This window comes from Natator depressus, chromosome 9 (assembly GCF_965152275.1).
Source record: "Natator depressus isolate rNatDep1 chromosome 9, rNatDep2.hap1, whole genome shotgun sequence".
Classification (NCBI taxonomy): domain Eukaryota; kingdom Metazoa; phylum Chordata; order Testudines; family Cheloniidae; genus Natator; species Natator depressus.
This window is the reverse complement of record NC_134242.1, coordinates 2,073,289-2,088,749: the sequence shown is the minus strand read 5'-3', so window position 1 is coordinate 2,088,749 and position 15,461 is coordinate 2,073,289. Positions and strand designations below refer to the sequence as shown.

General features: G+C 40.2%; 1 protein-coding gene across 5 annotated transcripts in view; it reads left to right on the top strand.

The window, feature by feature from the left end:
* OPA1 (OPA1 mitochondrial dynamin like GTPase) overlaps positions 1–15,461 on the top strand; it is an 83,696-nt gene that overhangs the window by 26,050 nt on the left and 42,185 nt on the right. For all 5 annotated transcript variants that reach the window (XM_074963326.1, XM_074963327.1, XM_074963329.1 and 2 more), the window contains 11 exons: positions 481–594; positions 2,763–2,843; positions 3,555–3,629; positions 3,863–3,934; positions 4,036–4,135; positions 4,849–4,979; positions 5,676–5,748; positions 5,841–5,913; positions 6,400–6,515; positions 13,630–13,694; positions 14,417–14,493. In XM_074963326.1, the coding sequence (XP_074819427.1) occupies positions 481–594; positions 2,763–2,843; positions 3,555–3,629; positions 3,863–3,934; positions 4,036–4,135; positions 4,849–4,979; positions 5,676–5,748; positions 5,841–5,913; positions 6,400–6,515; positions 13,630–13,694; positions 14,417–14,493 (977 nt within the window). The remainder of the gene's footprint in view (positions 1–480; positions 595–2,762; positions 2,844–3,554; positions 3,630–3,862; positions 3,935–4,035; positions 4,136–4,848; positions 4,980–5,675; positions 5,749–5,840; positions 5,914–6,399; positions 6,516–13,629; positions 13,695–14,416; positions 14,494–15,461) is intronic.

The window sequence follows — 15,461 nt, the reverse complement described above, 5'->3', positions numbered from 1 at the left end:
ATATGAACTCTTTTGAATGCTGGGTGCTAGTGTCATTTTTGGTTTTGAATTTCTGCATCCATACATCCCACTGCAGTTTGGTACTAATTCAGATCCAGATTGAAAAAGGCTAACTTTCCAATTCATATGTGACCAAAATCTTGTGAGAACAGATCATGTGGCTTCATCACCGTTGAACCAAACCCCGAACTGGCCTTGAACCATAGACAAAGCCTGATCCAGATCCAGACACTGTTACTTTGCCCTATCTCTAGTTTTAAATGGCCTAAGTGGAAAAACTTTTGCATGAATAAAATCAGTTGTTTATCTATTAAGGAATTCATTATTTGTTGTCAAAACTAATAAAATGTAACCAGTTCTAATATATGTTCTCAATTGGTTGCTACAGTGTATTGTTTAACTAAGCTGTCCTACTGAAGAAGCTGCCTTAATTATGAAAAGCCAGTGACTTTCATTTAATACATAATACTTTCATTTAAGGTTGTAGTGGTTGGAGATCAGAGTGCAGGAAAGACCAGTGTGCTAGAAATGATTGCACAAGCCCGGATATTCCCTCGAGGGTCTGGGGAAATGATGACACGTTCTCCTGTTAAGGTAAGAAACAGTATCCTAACGGTATTCAAAATATTGTAAAGTATCCAAGTATATACATTCACTTAGTCTAAGCTAAGTTATCTTTGTTTGAATATCTGATTATTTTAAAAGCATTCATCATAAATGTGCTGTTGCATTGTTTCTACTAATGGGCTAAATCCTACAAGTACTTACTATCAGGGTGTAGCAGTTACTAATGTGAATGGTCCCATTGATTTCAATTGGGGTTACTCACACTAAGTAAACACTATGCCTAGACGTATTTGAAGAATGTAGGCTTCAATTTTTAAGTGAGGAATAATACATAAATATGTGCTGCTTATGTCTGTTCACATTAATTCTGCCTCATCCTCCGTTTTGATTAATAATATTTCCCTAACTCGCGGGGTGTTGTGAGGAGAAATACATTGAAAAGATTGTGAAGCGCTGTGCGATATACTGATGAAAAGTGCTATATCAGAGCTAGGTGTTGTTATTAGTTGTATTATTATTGTGTAGAGAGCTGACATTAGTGAAGGTGAAAATCAGTTGTGTGCCTGTGCATTTTAGGTAGGCAAGGTCCTTTTTTGCTTATGGAATATTTTAAATGCATAGCTATCTTCTTACCAAACTTGCTGAAGATAAAAAGTTATTAGAAACTGATTGTGCAGATGGAAAAAATAAATAAATAAATACTTTTAACTATCTGCTTTTGGGTGAAATGCCACTAATATGAAAATAACTCCCATCTGACTGTTAGGAACTGGCCCAGAGACCAACAGACGGGTGTTAACACTTATCAACACTCACACCAGAGACACCCGCCGGTTGAATGAGCACAGAGACTGAACTAGCCTCTTAGTCCTAGAGGTAGTCAGTGCAATCATGGCTGAGACACAGAACTGAAAGCTTGTACAGTCATTGTCCATTCCCAGGCCTACAATTTTGGCACAGAAATTTTTAGTGAATGGCGCAGTAGAGATGCAGGAAGAAAACTAAAAGGCACAGAAAGGTCACCAAATAATGTATTTTTACCTGCTGTCTTTAACAAGGAAAAGCAATAATTTTTCCCCTTTTTCAAACAAACTGAATCAGATTTATCAAAAATGATGTTTTAATCCTTGTTGCTACTAAGAAATATTATATTAATGCTTTCCTCCTCCCCAAAAATAATTTAAACAGTAACTTTTGTTGTTGGTAGTATGGTTGGTTACAAAAGAAAAGAACTGACACCAAAAACGTGTACTGTTTAGGGTGGGTGGAAATGACTGTGGATTATATAGTGGGGGTGCTGAAAGATGAGGCCCGGGAGAGGCAGGGAGGTTGGAGAGAGAACTCACCCCTCACTGACCCTGCAGCCGCGGTTCCTGTCCCGCAGAGCTGGGCCCATCTCCCCGGTCCAGGCATTGTGAGCTGACATACACAGTCACAGCACCCCTCTGTCTCCATCTGGGGGCTCCAGAATGACCTCACCAGCCTGACGCTCTGCCCCCAGCGCCTGCTGTCCCCCCTCACACAGGTGCAACCTTCCTGAAGCTCCTGATTCCCCTTCCCCCTCACCATCCCTCTCTCCCCCGCTCTCTTTACCTTACCATCCCTGCTGGCTAGCCCGAGGCCCTTGGATGATGGATTTGTCCAGCTTCCTGGACCCGACTGGTCCCCGGTGCCAAGAGTTGCTGCCGCCTTGGTTTTGGCAGGTAAAGGCTTGGCCACCATCATGCGGCACGATGCAGAGTGCGTCCCAGCTGGCACATTGCACATGACATAAAGCAGAGAGGGTGCCAGCCTGTAGGGCTGGACCATGGCATGCTCCCTCCCAGCCACGTTTTAAAAAGTCAGGGAAGAGGGATGGCTCTTTGGTTCCCCCATTGCTGGTGCCTATACCAGGCCCAGCCCCACAAGACAGGAGCTGCTGCCGTGGGATGGGCTTGTCATGGACTTTATTCAGATTCATGATTGTCATGAACTCCGTGCCAAAATCATAGCTTTAGCAAATTCGAAGAATGTCTAAAGGATTTCCATTTAGAAAGCTGTCAACCAAGCACCTTTCTTAGGTAGTACATTCCTTTGAATAATGATGGTAAATGTTAAAAACCCTTATTTTGTTTGTTTTGGGGGAGGGTTTCTGTCTTGTAAATCTTGGCTATTAAGATTTTATTAGTTACACATCTCCTCATCCTAAATATTAGGTAACACTTAGTGAAGGTCCCCACCATGTGGCTTTGTTCAAAGACAGCTCTCGGGAGTTTGATCTGACCAAGGAAGAGGATGTAAGTACAAGAAATGTCTTGAGATGAATGTAATCTTGATCACATTTTTGTTTGAAAAAATAGATGTCTATACTGGCTGTTGCCCACTGAGTATAGGGATTAGAAGACTGTTGAGCAAAGAGGGGTACTTTGTTAAATGAAAAGGAGTACTTGTGGCACCTTAGAGACTAACCAATTTATTTGAGCATAACGAAAGCTTGTGCTCAAATAAATTGGTTAGTCTCTAAGGTGCCACAAGTACTCCTTTTCTTTTTGTGAATACAGACTAACATGGCTGCTACTCTGGAACTTTGTTAAATGTTACACTATGTTGCAGTGTCATTGCTATCTAGAGCTGAATGGCAATGAAGTGGGCATAATAGTTAGAGCAGGAGACTGAGTGTAACAACTCCTGCTCCCGGGTACGCTACTGAGTTTTGAGAGTCCTTGGGCAAATCAGTAAACCTTTCTGTGCTTCAGTTTACCAAATTATAAAATTGATATTCTGCTTACCTGCTTCTCCCGTGTGTATTGAGGCCTAGTCAATGATTGTAACAATGACCTTTGGATAAAAGGTGTTACATAGCTGCTAAGTCATCTTGTTTGCCAATGTTGGTGTCTGTTATTGAGTATTCAAGTAATATTTGCCCATAGAATCATAGAATATGAGGGTTGGAAGGGACCTCAGGGACCCCATGATTGATATCATCTGATATCTTTGTGTCAAAACAGCTTGCAGCCTTGAGAAATGAGATAGAGATCCGAATGAGGAAGAGTGTGAAAGAAGGATGCACTGTCAGTGCTGAGGTAAGGCTCCCCATTCATTTCATGCAGAGTCTCATTTGTACTTGTCCCATCAATTATGAGGCTATGTCCAATCAGTTTGTAGCTATTTCAAGATCTTGTACTGTATAAAGAAATGTATTTATACCATAAAAATGGTTCTGCTGTCAGGCATCTTGGTCATCTGACCTCTTATTTAAAAAAAAAAAAAAGTCATACCCCATGGTGAAAAGTTTCATTCCAGCTTTGTTTTACAGACCATCTCCTTAAATGTGAAAGGTCCTGGTCTGCAGAGAATGGTGTTGGTAGATTTGCCTGGTGTCATTAGTGTAAGTACAGAGCAGTCAGTTAATACACTCTTACTAAAGGAAACAATCTTTCATTCCATCTCTCTCTTTTTAAAATATATTCTATTTTTTTTTTTTTAAAGACTGTGACGTCAGGTATGGCTCCAGATACTAAGGATACTATCTTTAGCATCAGCAAGGCCTATATGCAGAACCCTAATGCCATCATCCTTTGTATTCAAGGTAAATTAGGACGCTAGACAATAATCAAAATGCATTTGCTTGTGCTAATTAAAACCTTGCAGTGTATTCTTTAGATCTTTCGTCTAGATTTCTAGAAAAATGACCCTGAACAGAAGTCAGTTCTTAATTTCTTGGTGCAGTTTTAGGAAATGTTCTCTAGGTAGGTCATCTGAAGTATTGTGGGAATTTGCACTGTGGGCCCCACAGTACACTCTGTGATGTCTTTCTTTTTTTCTTAAATTCATGGCATTGTTTGGCCCTTTTGCCACTAATACAAAGAGAGCTTACAATTTTATTACTTTTTAAAATATAACCAAGACCGTGGTAGTACTATTTAAAGGCAAGATTTCCCCAAAACAGTGTTCCTAAGCTAAGAGACCACGGTAGAGAGATCTTTATACTGAGAATTGTGTCATGTACTTTTTTCAAACAAAATTTTGGTGAATAGTTTAAATTCTAGGTGTATTTTAGTTTTAGTGGAAACTTATTTTTATCATTAGTCACCAGGGGACAATAATTTTCTGATGCAAAGAACATACGCAAATTCGCACTGCTTGTGCCGAAAGCTAAATACTGAGGGGCATGCTATCATTAATATTTTTAACTTAAACAGTTTGCTAAAAATTAACTGTAGTGCCCACTGAATAGTCAGAGTTCGAGTGCTGTCTATCCTACCATAGGTCTTGAAATGGCATCTTTAAAAATCTTTTCAGATGGGTCGGTGGATGCAGAACGCAGCATTGTCACTGATTTAGTCAGCCAAATGGATCCTCACGGGAAAAGGACAATCTTTGTTTTGACTAAGGTGGACCTTGCTGAGAAAAACGTGTCCAGCCCAAACAGGGTGACTATATAAACCTTCTGTTCTTAGGCCACAGCATGTAGAGGGACAGTTGTGCAGAAAATTGTGGTGCAAATACAAACATGAAAGTGCATCTAACTTTTTGGGAAGGTTTTGAAAAGAAAAGAAGAGGGAAAAGATGTCTGTTAGGGCATCCAATATGAGGGTTTTATTATTTTTAATCTGTGCAAGTTTTTGCTTTTACTGATTTCTGCTATATGACCTTGGTTAAGTAATTTCAACTCTGTGCCTTATTTTCCCCATCTGTAAAATAGGTATAATGATATTTACCTTCCTTTGTAAAGTGCTTTTTGATATATGGGAGTAAAGTGCTAACTAACTTGCAATTATAATTATGATTATTTTAAGTAATATCCAAGACAGTCAAAACATTTATTAGTAATAGGTTTATGTAAGTCTAATTGTTGTAAAAACCTGCAGTCCAGTCAACATTAAATTTCAAGTGGCTTTCCATCTTCTAGCTATGTACTGTGCATTTTGGTATTAAGTTTTTCCTGTATTTGTGTCTTTCCTTTAACTACAATTTTCAGAGAGCAGTAAAACCTCTGTGTAATCTCCTGAGAAAGAGTTAGTCCTGCATAATCTATCTTTATATGTTGTTTGAGACATTTTAATATTGCATTAATGAAATGAGAGAATGGATACAAGATCAACATATTTTTGTACTTATTTGCATAGATACAACAAATCATTGAAGGTAAACTCTTCCCAATGAAGGCTTTGGGTTACTTTGCAGTCGTTACAGGAAAAGGTAATCAGAGTTCTATGTCTGGTTCTTTTCTGTTTGTTGATACAGAATCAATGTCTAAATGGAATTGTTGTGGCACTCTCTCCTTTCTCTAGGAAACAGCAGTGAAAGTATCGAATCTATTAAAGAGTATGAAGAGGAATTTTTTCAAAATTCAAAACTGTTGAAGTATGTTGTTATTTATACTTTATATTAAAGTGAATCTCATCAATAAATGCTAGCATACATTCCCAGAGCTTAAAGTTGTTTACAGACTTTTAGTGTGAAAGCACTGTGTATATGTTGCAATGTCTGCTAATCCTCAAAGCTTTGGGCGGCCCACCTTCAGTGAAGTGAAGAGATTCTGCTAACTTAGCAAACTTACACTTTATCTGAGGAAAGAAATATGATTCATGCTGCTTAGACATTGAAATCCCAAACTTTCCCTCCGGGGTTACAGGGTACATATTTTTTTTCCTCATAATTCAAGGAGAACTCCAAATACAATTCTGTACACTGGATATTTTGTGGAGAGAGTCAATGTTTTAGGATGCTGCATGTTCTCATGTTAAATTGTTCTTCAGCATAGGAAGCAAAGATTTATTCCGGGAGTAACAGCCCTGAAAAGACAATTTAAAAATACTGCTATTTACATATGTATCCCTTTCTTTACAGGACATGTATGCTGAAGGCACACCAGGTGACAACGAGGAACCTAAGTCTTGCTGTGTCAGATTGCTTTTGGAAGATGGTGAGAGAGTCGGTGGAGCAGCAAGCAGATGCTTTTAAAGGTAATATTGTTTAAATTAATACCCTTGAAGGCAAAGCCTCATAGAATTGGCTAGTTAGCCATAATGTGTCCAGGAACTTCGCAAGTTTCCATTGCACGGCTCTGTGAATGATCTGTAATTCCAGTGTTTGTCATCCTCTGGCCAGCACATCTTTCCATAACTCCTTGTATGTAATCATTAATAAGAAATTGCCATGTCATGTTGCCTGGGGGATCTCAAGTGAAGGATAGTTCGTGGCACAAAGGTCCCAACTTTATTAAATAAACAACAAGAATGTAAATATGTGAAGGAGAGAAATGAACATAGCTGCTTGGCCAGAACATGAGCCTCCCCTCATTCTGATTGGCAGATCTAAAGCTCAAAATAGCTTCCTGGCAAAAGACCCCATCAAACCCACCCACGACTGGACATGTCTTGCACCAAGCCACGCTGTTACATGGGACAGAGTCCAAGTGTTCTCTGCCAGTGAGCCTTTTGATGAATCCCACAGTGCTGGGAGACGTCCTATTTCTGCACTGACTGTCCCAGCCCAAACAGCCGAAAAAACGTATCTGCTTCCAAACCCTGCATCTGCTTCAAAGACGTGACATGAGGTAGTGGAACCGGTGGAAACCTGACCACAGTTCCGGCTTGACCTGAACAGAAAAGAGAGCACAATGGAGTGTTAACATCTCGACATCATACCTTCAGCAATGAAATGCCAAAACAATTTCCCTGAGAAGAGAACCACTGGGCATATGCCCTGCCCTTGTTAATGGAGGGATAGGAGGGAAAACCTTGGCGCAGTAGGAGGAGAGATTGAATGGCCCAGCTCAGCTAAGAACAGGAACTCTGTCCTTCCCGGCCAATAGCGGTCTGTCTGCACTACAGCTGGCAGCGAGCCTCCCAACCCAGGTAGACAGACTTGAGCTAGCCTGCTAAAAATAGCAGTGGGGTCATTGCAACTTGGCCTGGAGCTGTGTATCTCAAGCTCACCCAACTCCTTCAGCTTAAGAGGCTGAACTCCAGCCCAAGTTGCAACATCCATACTGCTTTTTTAGTATGCTCGCTTGAGCCCCTCTAGCGCAAACCGGTCTGCTCAAGCTTGGGAGTCTCACTGTCAGCTGCAGTGTAGACATACCCTAAGAGGGCTCCTTAGAGCCAGAGGAGCAACCTTTGGCACAGCCTGACACCACGCTGGGCTGTGATAAGTCAGGTGTGGTGAGAAACCCCTGGCCTCCACACAAGAAACCTTCAGGAAACCCAGCTCAGTCTCCACTGCCCTAGGAATCTGAGGAAGGTGGAGATCTAAAGGGGTAATGGCTGAGCCAAATTCATACTGTGTTAGCTAGGAGTCTAAATGTTTGTTGCGAAACAAATGTCATCACTCTAACAGATGTACGGAGCCCTTAAATGATCTTTCCCCTTCTCGAAATTCTGGTGGTCATGTGTTCCACAAAGCTCCACCCACAGTTAACTGTAAAATCCTAACTAAACCTCATCCTCTAATTGAAACAGTTTTACTGGCGTTTCTAAACATGGTGCATGTGCTAAAGCTGGATCTCCCTTTTTCTTGGCCCTGTCATCTTCGCAGTGCCATCTAGGGTTTTTACATTTGTTACCATGGCTTTTGGAGAGGCCTTACTGTTCGATTCTGAATGTTCCAAAGTAGAAGTTGATTCTTTTTCTGAACAGTCCAAATTTTCCTCCTGTACAGTTATAACGGTCAGGTCTTGTGTTCCTTTTTATTTAAAAGAACTGGCATCTCTCAAGTTTGGACAACCTCTACAGTGGACAATTTGATAAGTAGCAACTTTAGCCACAAGGATAACTGAAAAGAAAGATGCAACCTTTGTGTCCTTAAAATGACTGAATTCACTCAGTTGCCAATTTGATAAATGTAACAGAACAGGGATATGCATAAATTGTACTTGATTGATTAATACCCTTGGTAGAGGCATAGCAGTGAGACCACTAGCAGGGCCTTCATGTAAAACGGGACTTTCTCCATGGTCCTGCAAATTATAATCCTTTTCCACTACTATTGCCTGTGTTTCTACTTAATTTGGATACAGCTTCATATTCCCCTTCATTTTCATAATCTAGGTTATATATGGTCAATGCTCCATCTTTTACTGAGCTTTGACATTTGTTTTTGTTTTTCCATAATCCATATGGGATTCTATCACTTATTGTTGAAGATTTACCTCCAGTTGTAACATATGTGTTACATCTTCTTCCCCTGCTCCTTATTACCTAATCAAGGGAGAGATTATTTTCCAATCTACAAAAGGCATTTGCTCATTTTTTTCTATGTTATGTGCAAGAAAAAGTCTCTCACCTATTGCTCCTTTAACTTTTCGATAAAACTTGTTTGAGTGGCTGGAAGAAGTGTTTGACTACGTTTTTTGGAAAATAATGAACGTACCTTCCAAGTTTTTAGACCTCAAATGGAAAATCTTCCCACAATACAAACTTTCACTTATCCTTTAATCCTAGCCGTAACCCTAATCTGTGCAGACCTGACATGAATCTGTACCTTATGTGTTTTCAAAGTTGTGCTGTTAGTCCATGCAGTAAATAGTGTTTTATCCCAAGACTCAGTTATAAATTGTTGCTGTGCTGGTTGACAGTCCCATTCAAAGAAAACTTTATTTGAAATACGTGGTGTTCTTCCCTTCAGTCCTTGATATTGGCTTATTCATTGTCGTGTCCAGGTCACCGTTATCATTGCATCCGGAGCCTCTATAGGCAAGTCTGAGTCTTGCCTATAGAGCCTGATTTGCCTCCACTATTCTTATTTCTTGCTGTGCTGGAACGGTCTGTTGCTCTGTCAGCAGTGCAGTGTAAAGGCATGAACACAGAATCAGTGTTACGACATACAGTTTCTTTTCCCTGTTACTGGGATGGCTCTCTCTGGTCCTGCACTTCCTCTTTTGTGCTCAGCATCTCTGGTTCCTCTGCCTATGGAGAAATCTCTCTTTTCAGGTACAACTTTAATTGACGGACATGATAGAATTTATCTACTTTTCTTTTTTCCTGTTTGATCCTAATTCTGTATATAGAGGAACTGAGTCTATCCATGATATAGGGTGGCCTAGTCCATCAGTTACATAAATTGTGTTTCAGTACAGCACACGGTAGGAGCGTAACCTGATCTCCAGTTTCCCAAGCGTTCTCTCTTTGGTCTTTATCAAAATAGGCTTTTGCCTTCCGTTTATACTTTCCCAATTTAACAGCTACCTGCAAGTGAATCTGATTAAGATGATTCTGTAATGCTTGCATATAGGTTTCCCGTTTAACCTCTTCTAACTGTGTGCTACTGGTATTCCACAAAATTCTTCAGGCATTCACGTAGTTCGCCCACTCACCACCTCAAAGGGTGTATGATCTGTGGAGGCAGCTGGAGTTGCCCTGAGTGCCAGTAAAATGAGTGGAATCAGGGTATCCCAATTGCATCCATTAGCATCTACCAGCTTCCGCAGCATTAGTTTGATGGTGCAATTTGTTTGCACTGCCATCCCTGACGATTGGGGCCTGTATGGCATGTGCAATTTTTGTCAACACCTTTAGAACACCTGCCCAGTAAAATGTTTTCCTCTGTCTGACTCTGAGTGGGGAGTCCCCAACGAGAGAAGACGTGTTCTACCAAGATTTTTGCCCAGAGTTAAAGCAGTATTTGCTTTTAAAGGAAATTCTTCCACTCATTTAGAGAACTGGACAATAATAACAAGAAAATATTGGTTTTCTCTTTGAGTTTTTGATAAGGGTCCCACAAAATCAATTTGCAAAGTTTGCCAAGGACTCTCATACATTTTGAGATCTTAAGGGAGCATTTCTTTTTGTGAGGGTAGGATTATTCTGTGCACAAACCAAACAGTTCTCACAGTACTGTTGCACATCCATCCTCATGCCTGACCACCAACCTATGGAGGTAAGTCGCTGCATGGTTTTGTCTACCCCTGGGTTTCCTCTCGATTGTGTGTCATGCGCCAGGTAGATTGTTTCCCTCTGCAGCTGAAATGGTACAGCCCACACTGGGAAATGCTCTTCAAGGTACATCAACAGTCCATCTATGTACAATTCTAATTCATGCCTTTTATATGGGGAACTCTGTGTCAGTGAAGTCCAGGTTCCTTGTTTGTCATCTGACTTAGACAGCTGCCTAATTACCTTCACTATTTCTTGATCCTTTCCCTGCAAAGCTTTGAAATCTGGAACGTCTATGCTATTCTTCTGTGCTAAGTTGTTCCTTTGCTGCGCCTACTGGGACCAGATCTGGGCTTGCCATGGGATCTGTTTTCTTGAGTTCTTCCCATAGAATCCCACTACAAGCTCCTTTGTTAGCCAAGAACTCGGCATGATGGTTTTCCTGAGCATATGGTTAAAGTTTGCTATGGGCTCATGGATATAGGCTTGCGGAACTTTCTGGACCACGGATTGCTTTTCTGGAGTGGACACTTGTATAGCTAATTTGCCAGTAAACTGCAAAAGTGAAGCATATTTGAGTGGAGCCAGGTCTGAGGATGTAACTGCATAAGCATCCCATACTGGTAAAAATTCTGTGAGTGAGTTACACACCCAAGCTGAATCTGACAAAATGATAGTAGGTGGCACTCAAGTAAATGGATGATAACGTGAACGAATTGGCTACATGTTACAATTCCATTTTTGAAACGGGTGACATTTGTTTAGAAGATATTAAATCAAGTTGTAACTGAGCGTTAAGTGTTGGTTAATTTCCTTCTGTGATAGCAGTAAGTGGGGTACATTTTAAAGGAAATATTTTTCTGCAGTGAGTCGGAGCAGACAGTGGATTGGTTGAGGAACTTTGAATTTCTTTGATTAGACAGACACTAGATAGTTTAGGCCTAATATTTTACCTACCTTCAAATTGTTCCTGTCTGATGGCAGTCTGCCCCAATGATAAATATTTAGGCATTTATAGAATAGTCCCCTCAAACACTGGTAGATTCAAACCAACAATGCCCGTTAGTAGTTCTGGGCAATATTGTGCTGACTCTGTGCCAGCAGTTCACTGTAAAACTCTCTTCCCGAAGCTGGGCTACCATAAGTGATGCCAATGCACAAACAGCTGCTACTATGATGTTCATTTTAGTTCTGTTGAAAGTCCAATGCTTGCCTAGTTGGGGCAGGGGTGAAAAGGGGGGAATGACTAGATTGGAAAACCTTCATTAAGGACTTTGATGGGGCTTAGGGTCTTGTGCTTGCCCTCTGTTGGAGTGAATTTCACCCCGTGTTAGGATCTGATCCTATTGCCATTGAAGTTGGTGGGAGACTTTTCCTGGACTTTAATGAGAGTTCGATTGACTCTCTAGCTAGGGAATAGAATAGAAGATAAGAAAGCACTAACAACAGCTGAGAGTTAAAAACAGTACTGTTTAATAGCTCCTGTTGAAAATAAGGTCTTACAACATACATTTTGAAATGTTAATAAGCTTCTTTAGATCATCTGAATCATAAATGATGGGTAGAAAGAAAAATTATGAAACTGTACGTTATTGTGAAACTTACGTTTTGATCTTGTGCTTTTTCCTTTTTTTCATGTTCCATAACTGTTGCAATTAGTAACTTTTTTTAAATGGATTGAGTAATTATGAAATGATAGTTAAAGCCACAGAGAAATCATTTGCTAAATGTAAAGTTTCAGAGAAATGCGTTTGCTTAACATTAAAGCATGGAAGTGAAGGACAAATCTTATCACAGCTTTGGATAATGGAATTGTGAGTTGTCATCATGTAACCATTGGTCACTAAAGAGCTTTATGGTCAAAAATGCCAAAATTTATTCCCTTTCTGTTATGGCTGTTAGGGGGCTTATTCCTTCACCCACTTACTTCCCTGGTTCTTCTCGCATGAACAGAGAGCAACAATACCCGAAGTCCAAAGGTGCAAACAATTCGATGTTTATTGGGGTGAACTTCCAGCAAGCATGATTCCAGTTTCCTTCCTTAGTATCCTCCTTCCCAGCTCTGACACCACAGAGCCTTACACCTGTGTCCCTGTTCCCATTTCTCCCTTTAACCAAACAGGATTCCAGTTTCCTTACTCCCATTCCCTGTTCCCATTTCCCCCTTTAGCAAAACATGGTTCCAATTTCCTTACCCTCATTCCCTGTTCCCATTTCCCCCTTTAGCAAAACATGGTTCCAATTTCTCCACCCCCATACCGTGTTCCCATCCCTCACTCACTCCCTCACTCCCTCACCCCCTCCCACCAAGGCCCCCTCACTTCCTCATTGACTACAGATTATATAGTAAAACCTCAGTTCTGCTTAGCTATACCTTAACCAATCATTTTCCTGAAATTTAACTAACCAATCCTAACATATTGTAACATGATTATGTAACCAATAATATCCCACCACCTTAATTAGTTTACACCCAGCAAAATTAATTATACAGCAGACAGGAACAATCACAGAACCAGACAGAGATTATACAGACAAACAATAGCAAAGTAGGAACTATAATGACAAAACAATACAGAAGTGAGGATTTCACATCCCAGTATTGATAAGTGAGTTCTTGCCAGACAGGATGCTGTTTCCTTTTTACATTTTCTAGGCACTTCCCTTTCTCTGGAGGTGATAGGCATTATCAGGACAGGATTGTATTCCTAACAGCCCAATAGCACCTTCTTTCAATGTGACTAGTTTGGAATGTGAGGATGTGACCTGTCGCTTCCTAGCTTATGGCTGCCTCTGCTGCTTAGCCAAAGGCCTTAGCCTAAGCACAGGGCCTCAGACTGTCACAGTAAGAGAAGGCCCTTACACCAGCAGACAGTGATTTTGATTCTCTCTTTTATACTTCTAGAACTAGCCAAGTGATAAGAATACCCCTAAATTCTTAAAGTACAGACCTTTACAGACAGGCCTGAATATCTATATCCTAACAATGGCCTTTCAAATTTGCCTATGCCTGAAGAATAAAATATATGATTTTTCTCAATCACTTGGTTTACTTGAAATGTCAAATGCAAGATTGATTTGTCACAAATAAGTTTCATGGGAATTTAAAGAACAGGGGAGTCCTTAGAATAGCCAGGCATTCTGAACAGATTATAAGGGAGTCTTAATAAATGTATGTCTCTGATTCTTCTTTTTCTTTCTATAGCAACACGTTTTAATCTTGAGACTGAGTGGAAGAACAACTACCCCCGGTTGCGAGAGCTTGACCGGGTAAATTCCATTACACGTTTACTTGATATGTTAGAAAATGTTTATTAAGATTATGGGTTAGAAATTATGAGTCTTACTCTCATTTGTACTGTGGCTCCTTTGCTGCACTCTGGCATTGTAAAGGGACCTTAAAGATGGCATAATTGACATTTACATCACTTTTAAGGCCTCTTTCAGCTACCAGAACTGTGTAAATGAGAATCAGGCCTTATGTGATATGAAATCAGTCACTTCAAAAATTCAGTCATTTGAGTTTCACAAAACATAAGTCTCAGTTTTCAAATAACTGCAGTGCTGTTAAAATCCTATAATCGCTACAGAGTTGCTCTACTCGTCAAAATAACAAGGAATGATGTTTCTTTGTAATCATGTAGATTATTGTTCTGTCAACTCTTCCTGTCTTCCCTGTCCTTGTAGGAAGACAGGATATTGATATAATGATCTTTTTCTTTGAGTTCTTTGTAAAAGTTCTTGGATATTTTAATAACCAGCTTGCTCACAGGAATGGAGCAGCTGTGCAGAAGAGCATAGCATGATACACTAGGATAGCATGGTACAAGCATAAATGCTGGCCAGAACACAACTGGAAGGTTTTGTTTTAGGTTTACAAGCCATGAAAAAGTATTCCCTTGCCTTGCATAGAAAATTACAGTCCAGGCATATTCAAGGTAAAGTCATCATCACAGAGTCTTCACTGACTTTCATGCTTATCTTTTGCATAGAATGAACTGTTCGAAAAAGCGAAGAATGAAATCCTTGATGAGGTTATAAGTTTGAGCCAGGTCACACCAAAGCACTGGTACAGTAACTATTTAGTTTCAAATTTATGCTATATGTTCCTCTTCCAAAAACAGATGAGGGTTTTTTTGTTTATATTACAGATTTTTGTTTAGATTTAAAATAAAAAATGATAATTATTGCCTAACCTTCTGATTGAGTGATTTCCTTTGTCCACCTTTCCACCATAACATGTTTCTTATTCTAGATCACCAAACTTGTTTGTAGTCCCTGGTCAATATAGTACATTTTTCTGCCACCTAAGGAAGAATTGATATAACACACACTCGACAGTTCCAGGAGTGAACATGAACATGCAAAGCAAGGATGCTTTTAAACTTTGATAATGACTCAACAATTGGTCATGTTCTCATTAAAGATGAATTTTTGTAATCCCTTAATCTTCCTGGTTTGGGTTACTACCATATATGCTGAGATAACACGTGTGTGTGTGTGTGTGTGTGCATATACGCAACCTTGAAAATATTAAGTTCTGTATCTTCTTTGAGAATCAGAGATTTGAGCGTTGAAAGACGAGATTCTAAGCCCTAAAGTTGGCTTAACGGTCCCTGTGACAGAGTGCTAGATATGAAACCCTGAGTCAGCACTCTGTTCACAGCAGCTCCAATCAGGCATAGCAGATTGGAGCTGCTGTGAACAGAGTGCTGACTCAGGATTTCATACCTAGCACTCTGTTCACAGTCCCTTTGAGGATTCTTTCTACACAGAGGACTCCTTGGCTAGCATAGAGTCACTGTGCTACATCCTATCCATGTCCTGTCCCAGTAAGACTGGTGTAGCCAGGTGAAAAAGAGCATATCCCAAACATTCGTACATTCTAGCTTCAGCCACTTTTGCACCTTTACCTCTTGAACTGCAGCTTGGTCACAGTTTAGAATCTGGGCCAATGCTAAGATTCCAGTTCATTAAAGAAAACAATTCCCTTAAATCACATCTAGGCCCATGAATGTTTTCTGTGCAGAAGATTTT